Here is a 16,671-nt window from a genome sequence, read left to right on the forward strand (position 1 = left end):
AGCCTGCAAGACGAGAGCTTGTCAAAGAGTGTTCGCCCTAATGGAGAAGATTTAATCAGCGCCCCCGTCTCCTTGCAGCAAGCCAATGCTTTGCCTTGTCTGCACCGTCCCAGTGCAAACAAGTAGTCTATAGCGTGTACTTTTTTATTATTTTTTTCTACTACCAGGAACAGTCCCAACGACGCAACACTCTTTGCTCGATTGGACCCAAATACAAGACCCAGAGGGAATACTTCTAGTCTTTATTTTCACCCCGAAGTTGTGCGTCTGTGCTTTCGGGAACCGAGTGCAGCCATGGGGGCCACAGGCTACGGCTATTACCGCGCAACCATCTTCTTCTGCATGTTCTTCGGCTACTCGCTGTACTTCTTCAACAGGAAGACCTTCTCCTTCGTCATGCCCGCCGTGATGGAGGAGATCAACCTGGACAAGGATGACTTGGGTGAGACGGCAGCATTTCACTTTTGTTTGTTCGGTGAACTAGTATTTTCCCAAGCAATCGTTGGGTCTGCGGTGAGGTCGTTGTTGTGCAACGGATGCCTAAATCTGGTTTATTTAGCTCGCTATCCAAGCGCAGTGCAAATGCATTAGCTCTTTGATGTTTTGGAATAGTCACCCTCACCTGTGGTGAGTGGTATTGTATCATTGGCAGTGAAATGACTTAAGTCCCATCCATCTTTGGTTGCCTTTCATGGGTACAAAGCAACAGTCTCTCTCGTTGTGCGTTGCTTTTTACCAGCAACCTTCATCGTGTCTCTGCAGGGCTGATCACCAGCAGCCAGACCTTGGCCTACGCCATCAGTAAGTTCATCAGCGGCGTGCTGTCGGACCAGATCAGCGCCCGCTGGCTCTTCTCCATCGGCCTCTTCCTGGTGGGCGGCATCAACGTGGCCTTCTCCTGGTCCTCCACCGTCTCCATATTCTCCCTGCTCTGGTTTGTCAACGGCCTGGGACAAGGCTGCGGGTGGCCCCCGTGTGGGAAAGTGCTGCGCAAGGTAATACCGCGCCACCTGCCACCTCCCGCGACACGGGGTCCCCTTACTCAGCGAAGCGCTCTGAGCAAAAGGAGGTCTGACGAGCAGCTGGTGAAAACACTCCTCGCTCTTTGAGACCCCGACTCATTCTGCTGTTCTGCGCTCGGGGTCGACCCGAGGCTCCCGAGACGCTGCCTTTAAAAAAAGTAGCTGTGCTCGAAAGGTGAAGGAATAAATAGGCTTCGGCATGCGGTCAGCGTGCCAAAGGGGATCAGATTACAGGGGAAAGTATTTATAGAAGATCCTCAGCGGATCTTCCCGAAAGAAAAGCAACTTTGTCCAAAAGATGTTTCCGTCGTCTCGAGACAGTTTATGATCTTATGATGGCTCCAAGTCTTCCCTGGTTTTGCCACGGCTTCTGTAGCTCCTGTTCCGCGGCTCCAAGTTAACATTGGCACAGTGTGGCTGGACATGGTGTTGATTCAGGCTGAGGGCTGCCAAAGTATTTGCCAAGTAGATTCTCAAGTTACTGGTTACTCCGTGGGGAATGCTGCTGGCTGCCTTCAGCTGTGGTACATCATGAGAGTGTGTGGTTCTGATGCCATTTGTCCAGCAGCAGTGGAAAAAAAAAAAGCAGAATCTGTAAATCTTGGCAAAAGAAAGTGCTGAAAATGCATGAATATGCATGTTCTTGACCACCGTGTTGCTTCAGGAACTTGGTAAGCAGCCGACAATGTGTACATAATGGTTGTGAACATGCATATTAAAATGACAACATTTAAATAAATCCGTATTCTCTGCCTTCACTGTAAGATTTTGGGAAAGTTGACCATCCTCTGCTTTGCTTTCTCCTTGCGTCTCTTTTCCCACCAGTGGTTTGAGCCCTCCCAGTTTGGAACATGGTGGTCTGTGCTGTCCTGCAGTATGAACCTAGCCGGGAGTCTGGGTCCGATCCTGGCCACGGTGCTCCTGCAGTACTACGACTGGAGGACCATCCTGACCATGTCGGGGATCTTCTGCGCCTCCTTCTCGATTGTTTGTATGGTGTTCATAAAGAACGACCCGAAGGACGTGGGCCTGCCCAGCATCGAGGCCGCGGCCAAGAAAGGGACTAAGGGAGGTGAGCCAAGAGAGGAGAGGGGAGCCAGCAGGGTTTTATAGGGAACAGAGGCCACTTCCTGTGTAGCTTGAGGATGTTTACCTCAAAGCCTGTCAAGCCACATGGTGCCATGTTGGCTCCCAACATCCCAACAGGGGGTCCGACCCAACAACCACGTGAGCGATATTTTTAATTAGTCAAATGCCTGTGTGATAAACGTCTGGTAACTGCCACAGCTTCAAAGAGGCCTTTTAAAAGGGTGTGTGTGTGTGTGTGTGTGTGTGTGTGTGCGCGCACTTACAAGAGTTCACTGGGACACATGTGATTAATTAGGACCTCCCGAATGTACACGGCACGCTTCATTGGTTGTGTTTCCTCAAAAAAACAGAAAAACTCCCCCAAAAAATAGAAAAAAAACGTTCACGGGGAAAAAAGGGAAGAAACCCTCAGGAGAGCAATGGAGGAGGATCCCTCTCCCCCGATGGACAGAAGCAATAGATGTCATGTGACCAGCACATTCAATGAATATGACAGGATTCATATAAGTAGGACTGTCCGTGCAGCGTTACAGCAACAAACACAAGAAGGAGAATGAAACAAGTAATCTTGAAGCCGACTGAACATAAAAGGAGTTGGCTGTGAGCCACCGGCTAACGGCGCTAATAGTGCAAACTACGTTGTTTACCTGAGGGTGGACGCGTTATCAGCTGTAACCACCGTATGAGAGCAGCGGGGCAACAATGAGCTAACCAGTGGGGCGCGCTCACATGCACTTACATGCACTCACAATGACTAAAAGCACACACGGCATGTCCCGACTATGTCAATAAAGCGGGGAGAAGCTCAGAGATAACGACACACAGAGGGAGAGTGACTTCCTTCGCTGCTCAGGTAGACATTACCACACTAGATGTATACAGAGACAATAGTGGTTGCTGCTATATTAATGATCTGGATGTTAAATACAACTTCTTTTTAAAATCTTCACAAATTAACTTTATTTTAAACTATGAATGATCAAGAAGTAAAACTGACGTTAATATTAAAGTGACGTCAAATGAGAGGTTTTCTAAAGGGACTCACAACCTCTTTTGTCCACTGGGACCAGCAGAATCTACACAACATGAAAGGCAGTATCTTCAATTTTGGCTGAAAAATGTTTGTCTATTGTTTGGTTGATTGACTGAGAATTAATCTGCAACTTCATTTACACAGGAGTAGACGGAGTAAACCTGAGTGTGATGGATTATAACTCCAGTCCCAGCTGTAACCCCTGAACCTCTGTCACTATGCAGATCAGGCAGAGGAGGTCATTGATAACACTCGTGATTCTGACATCAATAATGTCCTCCCACATGCAGGCAGAGCACTTAGGACCGCATCAATAACAACCTCTTTCTAATTTTGTGTCCACGGTTACACATAACTGACCTAATCCATCCCTCTGTGATCTGTGTCATTGTGGAAATTTAGTTTGAGGACCCCTGAGTATCCCTGAATGTAATCTTATAATCCTCAATCTGTTGTCAGCAGAAGATGGCTGGACATTACATGAGGGTTTTGAGAGTGGATCTTTTAGAACTGATGTGCAGTACAAGCGTTCATACACCAGCATCACCAGATAACTGCAGGACACACTCCGTAGATATAATACTGATTTACACCATGTGACTAGCGTGCTGCAGGGACACTGGACTTGCTTTTCCCCCGTGGGCCGCTTCAACGAAACACATTCCTGATATTTAGCAGATAAAATGAATAAACATTTCTTTAAAAAGTACATAACTCGTGTTATATCCAAATTAACTGACTTATAACTCAACTAACTAAATGAACATGGCCGCACAAGGCTCGACACTCGGCCCGTATGACGGATAAATCTGATATTTTACTACATTTAACAGCTGCAGTTGCCCTTAAATTGTAAATGGAAATAAAAATGGCTTGTTAATGCATTCTGCCACCTTAGTTAAATTCAGTACAATTTAAAAATCCCACTGTATCAAACTATTTTCATTGTGAGTTTAACAAAAGGAGCCCCCGGACCCCTTTTCAGAGGGCCATGAGTTGACTATCACTGGCATGCTGTGTGGAGTCAGTTATTACAATAGTTTTATAACCCACACATACCAGTACATTTGCGTATCGACCCATTGCCAACGTCTATCTCCCCCCCAGGCAACGGTGAGAGCACCCTGAGGGAGTTCCTCCTCTCCCCTTTCCTGTGGGTGCTGTCTCTGGGCTACTTGGTGGTGTTTGGGGTGAAGACAGCTGCCACTGACTGGGGACAGCTGTTCCTCATGCAGGAGAAAGGCCAGACTGTTCTCATGGGTATGCTTTTTTTTTTAATGATCCATTCCGCCTCACTGTTTTTTCCCTCCATCTGACTGGTGAGGGGTGCTGCTCTGTTTCCCACAGGGAGCACCTACATGAGCGCCTTGGAGGTGGGAGGTTTCGTGGGCAGCCTTGCGGCCGGGTTCCTCTCTGATCGAGCCGTAGCTCGGGTGAGTAAAGGGTGCTGGGATTGATCAAGCAAAACATGGCTGGGATTTCTGAGCGGGGTTTTCAATACCATCCTCTCTTTGAACTTCCTCCAGCGAGGCTTGGGCACCCACGGCAACCCTCGCCACGGCCTGCTCCTTCTCATGATGGCCGGTATGTGTGTGTCCATGTACCTTTTCAGGGTCACCATCACGCCTGAGATGCCGAAGGTAATTGGGACTTCATTTCTTCTTTTATTCGTGTTAAAAAGCTTGAAATGTATCGTAGGAGCTTTTTGTGTTGGCACAGGAGGCTCCTCTTTGGGTCCAAGCCCTTCATCCGGTCTCCGTCCTCATTGGTGTATCAGAAAAAGAGGTATGCGCAAAAAATGTCCTGGACAAAATGTGCTGTGCTGAATCTTAAGAAAGCGTTGAAGAGCACTGTGTTTTTACTCATTGTCGCACGCAGATCTGGATCCTGTTCCTCGGTGCGATGTTTGGATTTTCTTCCTATGGCCCAATCGCCTTGTTCGGGGTGATCGCCAGTGAAAGCGCTCCTTCGAATTTTTGCGGAACCTCTCATGCCGTTGTCGCTCTGATGGCGAATGGTAAATTCCCGTCAACCAGCAGAGACACCCGTATCACCCCGCGAACGTTCACGTGACCAAACGAGCGTTTTCCTTTTTGTTGCAGTTGGGGCTTTCATGGCGGGCCTTCCCTTCAGCACCATCGCCAAGAAGCACAGCTGGGACATGGCCTTCTGGGTCGCCGAGGTGATAATGGCCGTCGCCACCGTTGGCTTCTTCCTGGTACGCAACATGCGCACCAAGATGGGACGGATCGCAGAGAAAACGGACTAATGCGACGTCCTGAAATGAGCCGACCGGCGACGTCCTGTCATGTGACTAGACGGACAGCGGTCCCGCTCTTTATACAGAATACTGCACATTAACACAACGCCAATTAGGCCAAACAAAACCATGGAAAAGATTGGGCGCTTTCGTCACACACAGACGGTTCCTGACTTAAAACCTAGCGATACCCCAATATCAGATATTGGTCTGATACTGACTCAAATAGCTAGAAATCTGTGATTATAGGACCATATGGTATCTGATATGATTATTAAAATCCAGTCTTCCACACAGTGAGGCACACAGCTCATAATTAAACACGGCTATGGGATCGGTACTCTGTATGGACCGACCCCCAAAGCCCAGGTATCAGTATTGGTATCGGGACTGAAAAAAAGTTTGATCGGTGCCTCCCTATTTAACAACACAAAGATGCTAGACGGTAGCGGCTCATCACCAGCTAACCTTTTAAAGGAGCAGTGTGTAGTTTTTAGTGCCATCTAGTGGTGAAGTTGCAGATTGCAACCAACTGAACACCCCTCCGCTCACTTCTTCCTTTCCAAGCGTGTCGGAGAACTACGGGGGCCTTCAGGTAACGGGGCTCCTGTAGAAACACGACAAGATTTAAAGGGCTCATTCTCCGCTAACAAACTATTCTTATTTTCAGTTGGTTGCACACTAATAAAAACACAATCATGATGTTACATTTCTACCAATACATCCTGCACGCCGGTCCTTTTATTGCTCTTACTTCATCCGAGAGGTGGTTTTCATGTGAAGACATTTAGCATGTAAGACGGCTGTATACTAAGAAGAATGAAGGTGTGAACGTTTGAGCTGAATCCGTTGAGATAAGTGAACGCTGCTGCTCATATCCTGCCTTGAGGTCAGTTGGATGAAACCTATTGAATGTTTAATGACGACCCCGTTTCTTCTAGACCATTCTTTGTCGAGGTATGTGCAAAAATATCGTAACACGTATGATCAAAACCTTAAAAGGCTCATTATTTCACCGAATGAAGTGATAGGAGAGCATGTTGTTTTTATACACATGATTCAGAATAACACTGATGTGTGTTATCGCTGCCGCTGACAACACTAGATTGTATACCGATACGTTTCTCATCTCCAAAAAGAAATCTGTGACTTTTGACAACTCCAATTACTGGTGATTGTACCATGGACATTAATAAATGTGAAGTTTACTTTGTTTGATTTGACTGGCAGTAGTTAAACGTATCACCTATCACCAATTCTGAAAAAGAAAACTTGCTCTGAAGCACACGGTCGCTCGGCTTTCCTTCTTTTCTTCTTGCTCTCTCCTCGTCTTTTGTTTCAAAGGCATGTGTGTTTGTTCAGCTCGACAGATTACGCGCCTGAACTACCGTATATCTTATCGTCTGGTCACATGATCAAATAGAGACATTCAATTCAATTCAGTTTATGTTATATAGCCCAACATCACAAATACAAGTTTGCCTCGGAGGGCTTTACAATCTGTACACATGACATCCCTGTCCCGGGACCTCACATCGGATCAGGAAAAACTCCCCCAATAAATAAAGATAGTAAAAACCCTTTCACAGGGAAAAAAGGGGAAGAAACCTGAGGCAGAGCAACAGAGGAGGATGGAAGAAGCAATAGATGTCATGTGGCCAGAATGAATAACGTAACGGAGTTACAGCACATTCAAGGCATGACATTGGACAATGCCGATCGTCACAAATCTGTATTTGACAGAAATACCAAAGAACTTAATAATTTATTGAATTAGTTTATTTAAAGTGGTTTATGGTTTATGTAGAATAAGCATATTTGGGTATAGATTGCTTCAGACTATTTTACCAATAAAACTAAATGAAGAAAACCATGACGGAAGTGGGTTTGCCTTTTTGAGCAACTGGTATAATTTGGATGTTAAGAGGGTTATTCCTTGAACACAGAAGTATTTGAGAGAGAACTGCTCTCCCTCCGACCCTCTACCCCGAGGGTGTGACATTCATATCCATGTGGACCTTTGGAATATGTTCCTCTGGCTGTGAAAGGCTCTCTCTCTCTTCCAATGTGAGTTCAAATCAAGTCCTTGACATTGAAGTGACACGAAAGATGTTATCTTCTCTTTACTACGAATATTTTGTCTTGGTGTTTCTCTCCGCTCTGCAGGGGAAACAAAGTGAGATTTGTATTTACAAAATACAGAAGAGACGGCTGAACCCTCACTTCATTAGCTTCAGTTGAACCTCAGAAGGCATGCATCTAGGACTGTGCATTGTATCACCCCATCGCTGCAAGCATCACTTTGTGGCTTTTTTCATTAGCTGTACTAGACAGTTAGCATTTTAGCAATAGAAGCACGTGGTTTACTGCATCAGAGATACGTTATCGGGTTGTTTACCAACACGGAAGGTAGATAAAATGTTCGTGACGGTGACGTGAATGAAACTGGTAGAAGTAGAAATGCAGCGGAGGAAATAAGGAGAACCTGAAGGAGCTGTCCCTGGTGCTGAAACTCTTCTTCGTGTGGTTTTATTGGGATCGTTTGTAAAGAGAGTGGCTCGATAGGCGACATTTTAAAAGGTTTGACAGGGAGGAGTTAAACAGTACACGTGTTTCTGCTGCTACGATGCTGCTGTGTTGCTATTTCAGTCCTCTGGTGGAGAGCCACCCCGCGGACTGAACCTAGACTCCTCCTCTTCACCTTGAAGACACATTGGCTGGTACACCATGGTCAAAATGCAAATATTTAATACAGCTTTATGTATACGTAGAAAATGATATACTAACAATATGCAGTTTGTTGTGCTTTAGATGCCTTTACCAAATGACATGCACACTGAACTAGTGAAATCACGACCAGTGCTGAACCCTGCAGCGAGTCCAGCACGCTATTTGTCAGAATATAGTATTTTTTACAAAGACAAATTAGCAAGATTTATTTTCTCTTTTGAACTTCTTAAGCTTTGGCTTCAAGGTCATTTACTGGAATGTTTCTACGTCTTCTATCATCAAACAAGCCCTCAGAATGAAACAGCGCAACAACTAGCAACCAAGTTTTATTGGTTTGTTGATAACAATCATTACACAGGTACATCTATAAACAAATAAAAAGAAACTGCACACTTGTACTTGATACAGATATCTAAAACCCACATGAATATTGCTACTGCTGGTTTGCATTTGACATCTCAAATAAATGTACAGTTTGTCTGTTGGCCTTTAGGACGCCAATCTCAACAGTTTTTTTTATGGTTACACACCTCATTATCCTGGCTAAGAAAACAAATTCCATTTTTACCATCCTTACTATGTACCATTAAACACTGCATATAGAAAGATTGAAAACCTTTTTTTTTCACAGCAGCTATACAAATTTATTGCGATGCTATCACAGAACAGACACACAACCAACACACGCGATGCACAGTTCTGATAAGGAGATCTCCAGTACTAGGGATTTTAGCTTTATTGATCAGATTCATTATGAAAACTGCATGAGTACAAGAGTTAAAATAGAGGAACAAAGCTTACAAACATTCTATAACACTGTTCGTCATTATAAACAATAAAACAATGAGTTGCCTGTGACTTTGTCCATCCCACCCCGGCACAGATTACATACACTGTCCCTTATAAAGCATATGGAATGTAATCCACACAGACAAGCTCCTCCGGTTGTTGCCCCAGCTCCTGTGAACGGCGTGCTTGCGCGTTGACACGGTAACCTGTCCTGCACCCTCCCCTCTTCACATTTAAAACTGAAATGAAATCCACTGACAGTAACAACAATGACCGCAAACTTTTGTGGCGATGCAAAATTGTGGGATGTGACGAAATTCCCGTCTCCAAATTGACTTTTTTTTTTCTTTCATTAAAAAAAAGTGTTCTCTACAATCAAACTACTAAAAAACCTGTATTTAGAAAATAGTTGATAAAAATATTCCCCTGAATTGTACAAGAAAAGAGGTACAGGGAGCACTGGTAAAAGATGTGGTTTGAGAGATGTTATTCTGCCGCATCATCATCTTTTTCATCAGCTTCTTCTGTAGCTGGTGCCTGGAAAACGCAAGTGTTTAAGTTTAATCACCACGGAGAATAGTTGGATTTTACTGTTTACTGTATATATGATGCCGCGAGCCTCACCTCTTCCTCAGCTTTGGCTTCGCCGTTCTCAGCGGGGGCCTCTGGTGCTTTCTCCTCGGGCTTGGCCTTCTCCACCTCCTTGGCTTTCTTAGGCTTAGCAATTACCTTCTGCAAAACAAAAATATTCACCTTATTATTAGGCACTCTGTCATGAGTTGAGTCTAATCGGAGGGAATCCAAACAAAGACCCACCTTTGGCTTCGGTTTGGCCTCTGCCTTTGTAGGTGCAGGTTTCTGTATGAACAAAAAAAAAAAGATTTGTTAGCATTAAGAATGCAGTTAATGTTGTGCATATTGTCTGTGGCCGTGTGGGCTTGTTTGTACTTACTTCACTCAACCTGAGAGATCTCCTCTTGGTCTGTCGAGAGAGTAAACAAGACATTTGTGATTACTATTTTGCACATCAGCCAATCGTGCTCACTGGTGGGGTGTTACTGACCCCTGGTGGGCGAACAGACTAACTGTTATATATATTTTTTTAATATTTAAAAATCAGACAGGTAAAAAAAAAAAAAGTTAAATTCGTACTCACCGCTGGTTCTCCTCCTGCCTGTGAGAGACAACAAAAAAGATAAATCAGGTAATAGAATTGTATTTGAATGAGCCTACGGTGAGTTGAGTTGGTGAGGGGGGAGTGGGTCATGGGCTTTAAGTATTAGTTATGTAACTCAAAAGTGGGCGTTTCCAGACAGAGCATTAACCTATGGCTGAGCAGCTAGCTTCATACATGATTTAGCTTAGACCAACCGCTGTGATTGGCTGAGATATGTTCTAAATCTTCGAACAATGGAGCTCGTAACCCTGGAAGAGCTCAAGACTTCACTTCTCAATCAGCATATATTATACCGATTAGAAATACCACTTTGCAAGACATCACCGTGGAAGTGCATCTGTCTACACTACAATAAGAGAACAAGACGTGCCGTTTTGACTTGCTTTATACACAGAGGTGCAGTTTAAACGGCGGCCTGTGGTCGTGCTCTCCCGAGCTCCTGCAAGAGATTTTGTCTGTACTGTAAAAACTCCGGTGGAGGAGGAAGAGGAGGGTGGACTCCGCCTCCCCGCGAACACATCCATTCATTGGTAATAAACGGGATTGCCAGTGTACGGAGCGAAACCGACTGGTGTAGCGAGCGGTTCCCGCCACGAATTTGAAAAAAAGAGAGTCACTCCGAGACGCTCAGCCGCGACTCTGTCGATCCGGTAGCAGAATCTACTGGAACCCCCAGCAACAAGAGCGGGCGCTTTGCTGACGGAGGCTCGCCATTGCATAACCCTACGACTGGCCTGAGCCGACAACACACATAAAGACACTCAGCTGACACGACGAACGCCTTCCAAGAATGCTTTTTTTTTTTTTTTCACCGTTGAAAATAAAGGCGGCCATTCATTAACAAAAACAAACACATGCATGTTAGGTTTGGGGAAGGGACATTCGCATATTATCGTAATATATATATATATATATATATATATATATATATATATATATATATATATATATATATATATATATATGTGTTGCACAAGAAAGCCGTAAAAAAAAAAAAAGCCCACACGACAACCACCAGATTAGCGTTGAAAGCCAGACATCCATTAAATAACAGCCGCTTAATTCAAGTATACGTTTTCGAAACTTTAGTAGCCAGAGCGACGACCCCCAAAGGAAACAATCAATATGCCGCCAACTTTCTCTGCAGAAAAAGCAACCCGTCGACAGAGAAAACGAACCCGCTTTGCCCTACACTGCAAGTAAAATCATGTAATACAAAATTGTGACCGTGCATCTCACCATTCTGCAGTACATAGAGAAAAAAACCCGGCACACTGAAACACCACAAAGATAATCACTGCACGAGAGAGCGACAGCGCCGAGAATCGGACACTTTACAACATCAAAACAGACCCTACACGCCAACTAAACTCCGGGCTGCAAGCCGCAACATTCTACACATTCACTCGGAACCGAAAAAGCAACATTTGTAGCAACATTTTGAACAACTCTGACCGCTAGCTGTAGCGAGCCCGTTTTACAAATTGCAGTTGGGGGTTATAAACGCCGTATTACTGAATGCATGAAAGATGTCGGTCTACTCACTGTGCTCCTTTTAGGCATGGCTGGTTTGTGTGGGGTGTTTTTTTTTTTTTTTTTCTAAAGAAAAGAGCGCTTAATGTTGCTCAATACAGGAGAAAAATACAGTGGTATATTCTGGATAAAGCTGTACCAGTACAGTCTAATACAGCGCAGCGCGACGGTAATGTTCCATTGGAAGAAGAACTAGCTCAAACCGGATTGGATTCTCCCCCTCCCTCCCTATTCAAACCGTTATAGTTCCTGCATGATTGACGGGGCTATATTCCGCCCCTTCTCCCCGGCGATTGGACAACTCAGTGGTCAGCAACGCGATTTGAAATCTAGGCTCCTACCTGTGTGGGTAGGTCACGCGTCACTCAACAAACGCGGCGAGCCATTTGTCTTTCTGTGCAGCCATCTGCTGTAACAAGGCAAAAAAAATGTCATTAAATCTTGACTTCCACCTCGCTCAGAAATCGCTTGCATTTCCCACCAAAATGCGCCATTTTTGCCCGCGTGAGTTCGGTTTTTTATAGATGCTGAAAGTGGCATTTTATCACGAGTGATGAAATATAAACTGTGGCTCGTTGTGGGCATATTTAGCAGAAGATTGAGAGAGGGGTGTGTGTGCTCCCCCAACCAAGCCTTTTGTATTTTAGCTTGGAGGGGGGGAATGGCGACAGGGTACAGCTACCGAGCATATGTGTGCTCTCGTGCAACCCTCTCGCAGTGTTGTCAACCGTCCACTCGCCGCATTGAGGGCGCGCGGGTCCAAATGTGACTCCAAGTGGAAACAACCGCGGCGGCGCTGCAGCGTTAGTTAGTGTGTCGGAAGGAGTCGTTTGAGACATTTCGGCGGCGCGGAGACGTGCATTAATTCCCCCTCGATGGATGAGACAGACATTACCCTGACAGGGCTCCCTCTTATTTACCCTGTAGAAAACAACACCGAGCACTCTGCTCGTTACGGTAGCAGTTAACGCACTGCAAACAAAAAAAGAGAGGCACATTTCATGTTGGTATTTTATAAAAATCTGGATATTTTGTGCTTTTAGAAGCATACAATCATTTACTCCCCTCCTATGTGACTGTACTCACAAATGCCCGTTATCATGTTGGTGAGGTAATAGCTCACTTAGATTTTTTTTTTGTCAATAATTTATCTTTATATTTTATATTTAGCTGGACATGGGGGAAATTATTATTTTGTAATGAGTTTTTCTTGTGATATTAATCCTTGGTTTATGAAATTTGAACAAAGACAGTAGATATATTCTAAACTGGTGTATTCTTGTGTTTTTGAAATATTTGGCATGTTTAGATAAGCGGATGTTAATGATGATTTGCAGTATCTTAAGCATAAATTAACCCACAAAATCAGTAGAGATTTTAAATGATCCCTCCCTGCCTCTTGGACAGCACAACATCCTGTTTTAGCAGGAAATACATCACATTAAGGAGGCGACATGCTCTCAACAATCAGCTTCTTTAAGTCTAACGTTCATCTACTTGCATTCCAAATCAGGCGAGAAGAAAAAAAAGATGTGCTCCTAAACAGCCAAGGACACACAATCTTTTTTAAATGCAAACTTGGCCCAGTATCCTGCTGACTGGTTGAGGTTAAAACAACTACAGGTTGATGCAGCATTCAGCCCACTATTATTGTTTTATGCCAGAACATGCTATTCCCTTTTCATTTTCACAAGGCCATATTTATTGTTCTGTCTTTTAGTAAGGCAGTGATTGTGCACAAGGATATTTTTTAATTATTTTAAACTAGCAAAACAACTGAAAAACCCTGCCTTTTGCTTTTAATGTTGCTTTTCATTCAACAATGCCACATGGTTATTTCTAGGCCATTTATTGAAATAAATTCCATTCAGTTATATGTCACGACTTCTTTTCATTGAATCGCTCCAAGAGCGTTAAATAAAGTACCGTTTGAGGTGAAGCCCCTTGGACCAGCTCTTCCATCAGGCATGAACACAATCAAACATTTCGACAGCAGTTTGTGAGCACATCAAATTAGATAATTTTTTGTTTGGAGTAACTGCCTGAGACATTTTAGTGCTAACAAATGCTCAAATACATGTAGATCAAATTTCTAAATAAAACTCTGCTGATATTGGGCTTTCGTCCAAGAATTTGGGAGCATTGTTGACGAAATGATTTCCCTCCACACTAGCTTGCCTTGAAAATGACAATCACATGACTATTCATGGACACTGGGCATGATGGTGCCGGTGTAAACAGGAAGTATAATTAGTTGCTTAGTTACAGAAAATACGACAGTATTATAGTACTCTTTAATAATAAAAGATAGTGCTTGATATGTAAGATCGTCCTCTATAATCTTCCTCTTTACACTCAGACAGAAATATCATTGAAAAAAAAATCAAGTTTTCTTTTTCAAACTTAGTTACAAGGCGGCAAGTCTTTCTTTCTCTCACATACATCCAATTTACTTTAAAATGAACACTTACAAATCAAAGTTGAGTAGATTACGGGTCAATACATTTGGTCTACACACGTTTCCGTTGTTGTCTGTTCTCACACGCAGCTCTGCCATGTGGCTGAAGTCCCTGTCGTACTGGAGAGCATTTATGCATTTGTTTGTTTACAGTTTCTGAGGTGGATGTCCCAATAGTTGTGCAGAACAAAATAAGCATTCATGAGAAAAGAAAAGTCCTCCGTTTTCTGTCCATTCCCCTCCTCATAGCCCGTAAACCGGGTCTGTAGGGCTGATAACACCACTGGACACGCTTCTCGCTAATCGCTCCATTAACAGCTGCTTCTTCCGCATTTCGGCAGTAGTAGAATTATAAAATGCAGAATTTAACTGCACAACATCTGCAAGCCGAGACAACGAGGTCAGTAACCCTCGTAATCCCTTATCCACGTTGAAATGAGTCACTGAAAGATCTGGCTGTTTGTTTTCTCCTGGAAAAGGGTCACGTGATAGGTGCGTTACCAATCAGGGAAGACACACTGGACTGCGAAAAACCCAATCAAGTTGCGAACACGTGTGTCTACGTCATCGTTTCCAAACTTATGCGGTTACGCCTGTCCACACTACCAGGTAACTATGGAGTTTTCAAAGTTATCCGGCCTCGGGAGCGTTGTCAAACGTCTTCTTTTTCAGTGCCCTAAACCTCCGCATTAGTGTGGACGCTCAGTATAAACGTAACAAACAATATGGAATGGAACCTGTCTGGATGTAGCTCAAGATGCAATAGTCACAGATTTCAAGCTACATTTGGTATAATGTAGAAATGCATTCATCTTTGTTAAGAGGGTTGCAAATTGGCAACAGAAACAAGCAGCCCTCCCCCATTTAACACCCTGTAGATTCACTCAGTTTATCCAAATAAAAGGTTTCAGTCAGATCCCCATGGGCAGAGAGGTGTAAACAATTAGTCATGGTGATGCTTGCCAGTATAATCATGGTAATGACACCGGCAGTTTACTTCACTCCACTGGTCCATTTGACAAAACAAAAGGCCAGAGTTGGTAGCGCATGAATTAGGTACCTGCATATCTTGTTAGCACTCAAAGCAACAAGCTTTAGCGAAGCATCAGCAGAATCATCCTCTGTAGTAGAAACCTCTATAACAGCAACCAGTTCTGCTGGCTGTTTATAGTCTTTGAGTACTTAACTCAGCAAAGTAAGGACGCACACAAGGTATCAATCCTAACTTGTTTTCGAGCTTCAGGGGAGAAAACAGAGCTGGGGTCCTGTCCTTCACATTTGCACATAATCTTTATTTATTTTTTATTAGCCTTTATTTGACCAGGTCGGTCCCGTTGAGATACAATGATCTCTTTTCCAAGGGAAGCCTGGCCAAGATAGCAGCATAGACAAAGTTTCAACATACACAAGACACACAGAAATCACATAAAACAGATAAAAGACATTAAAAGATAAAGCAACAGGACTAAAACTCTGGATTTATACCAAAACAAGAACAACAAGTGCGGTATGAAGCCGCTCCAATTTCCCTCACACGAGTCTTAAAAGTTTCGAGGTTGATAAGCTCCTTCAACTTTAAAGTTTTTTGCAATGCGTTCCAAGCAGCAGGTGCAGCGAACTTAAAACAGTGCTTACCAAATTCAGAATGAACTTTGGGTATAATTAATAAATAAAACTCATTGGAACGTAAGCAGTAATTGCTCTGGGATTTAGAGATGTAGTTGCATAAATAGTGGGGGAGCAGACCCAAGATAGCTTTATAAATAAAAATATGCCAGTGTATAGGGCGAAATTATTTCCTAAGTTGACTGCAAAATGATCTCTCCTTCATGACACAGAAGTGTGTAGTGATACAGATATGTGAGACAGGAAAAAATGGCAGAAGTGTGCATACTGATTAGTGCATAATAAATATGATGGGCCTTTTAGGGCTGGTTTATGATGTATCACTGTTATAAACATTATCTTACAGCTGATGTATTAAAAAGACAGGTTGTGCAAGTACCACAAAGGTGTAAAGCAAGCTGTGTGCTGCTCCAAGTCACAAGACAGAACACTTATACTTAAACATGTAGAAACTCTGTATTATAGTTACGCATCCTCCCGCTGGGGAGAACATACGTCAATATCTCAGTTTTTTTATTGCTTTATCCCTTCATCTCATGAGCAGGGAATGAACATTTTATATATACAGCTGTGGAATGTAACTAAGGACAATAACTTAAAGATGGTCAATACGGACTTCAGAGCATTTATATTGCCTCCATACAGCTCTCAACATGGCGGCAGTTGAACCGCCGACTATAAGCTAATGGCGCTCACATAGCTAACAATGCAAACAACAACATTACCAAGCGCGCTAACAGTGCAAACAACATCAACGGCTCAAACAGCTAACACCGCTAACACCGCTAACAACGCTAACAACGCTAAAAGTGTTTACCTTAGTTGGAACCAAAGGGGGGGCACTACGCTTCTGCGGCGAGACGGCAATATTGTGCTTTATACTATATTAATACAACAGCTATACTAGTTGTTTCATACAGTAAGTGTGTTTGTATGTACAAACCCTGTGATAAG

The 16,671-nt window shown here is 43.6% G+C and overlaps 2 protein-coding genes across 3 annotated transcripts; one reads left to right on the forward strand and one right to left on the reverse strand.

The window, feature by feature from the left end:
- Positions 1 to 294: 294 nt before the first annotated feature.
- Positions 295 to 6,627, forward strand: slc37a4b (solute carrier family 37 member 4b; the record flags this gene model as incomplete). 2 transcript variants are annotated; one of them, XM_079213939.1, is made up of 9 exons in its annotated part: positions 295 to 442; positions 763 to 995; positions 1,848 to 2,094; positions 4,252 to 4,404; positions 4,492 to 4,577; positions 4,671 to 4,784; positions 4,864 to 4,929; positions 5,023 to 5,161; positions 5,247 to 6,627. In XM_079213939.1, 9 exons carry the CDS (start codon positions 295 to 297, stop codon positions 5,411 to 5,413), a joined length of 1,353 nt encoding a protein of 450 aa, XP_079070065.1. In that variant the 3' UTR covers positions 5,414 to 6,627. The 2 variants fall into 2 exon arrangements, with proteins under 2 accessions (XP_079070065.1, XP_079070066.1); XM_079213940.1 differs by lacking the exon at positions 4,864 to 4,929.
- Positions 6,628 to 8,444: 1,817 nt separating this feature from the next.
- On the reverse strand, positions 8,445 to 11,823 carry hmgn1b (high mobility group nucleosome binding domain 1b). Its single transcript, XM_079237167.1, has 6 exons — positions 11,646 to 11,823; positions 10,080 to 10,097; positions 9,876 to 9,905; positions 9,740 to 9,781; positions 9,548 to 9,655; positions 8,445 to 9,460 (listed from the first exon to the last, which is right to left on the reverse strand). The coding sequence occupies exons 1-6, from the start codon at positions 11,661 to 11,663 to the stop codon at positions 9,410 to 9,412; spliced, it is 267 nt and encodes an 88-aa protein (XP_079093293.1). The 5' UTR covers positions 11,664 to 11,823; the 3' UTR covers positions 8,445 to 9,409.
- Positions 11,824 to 16,671: the final 4,848 nt, after the last annotated feature.

Source organism: Taurulus bubalis (genome assembly GCF_910589615.1).
Source record: "Taurulus bubalis genome assembly, chromosome: 2".
Lineage (NCBI taxonomy): Eukaryota > Metazoa > Chordata > Actinopteri > Perciformes > Cottidae > Taurulus > Taurulus bubalis.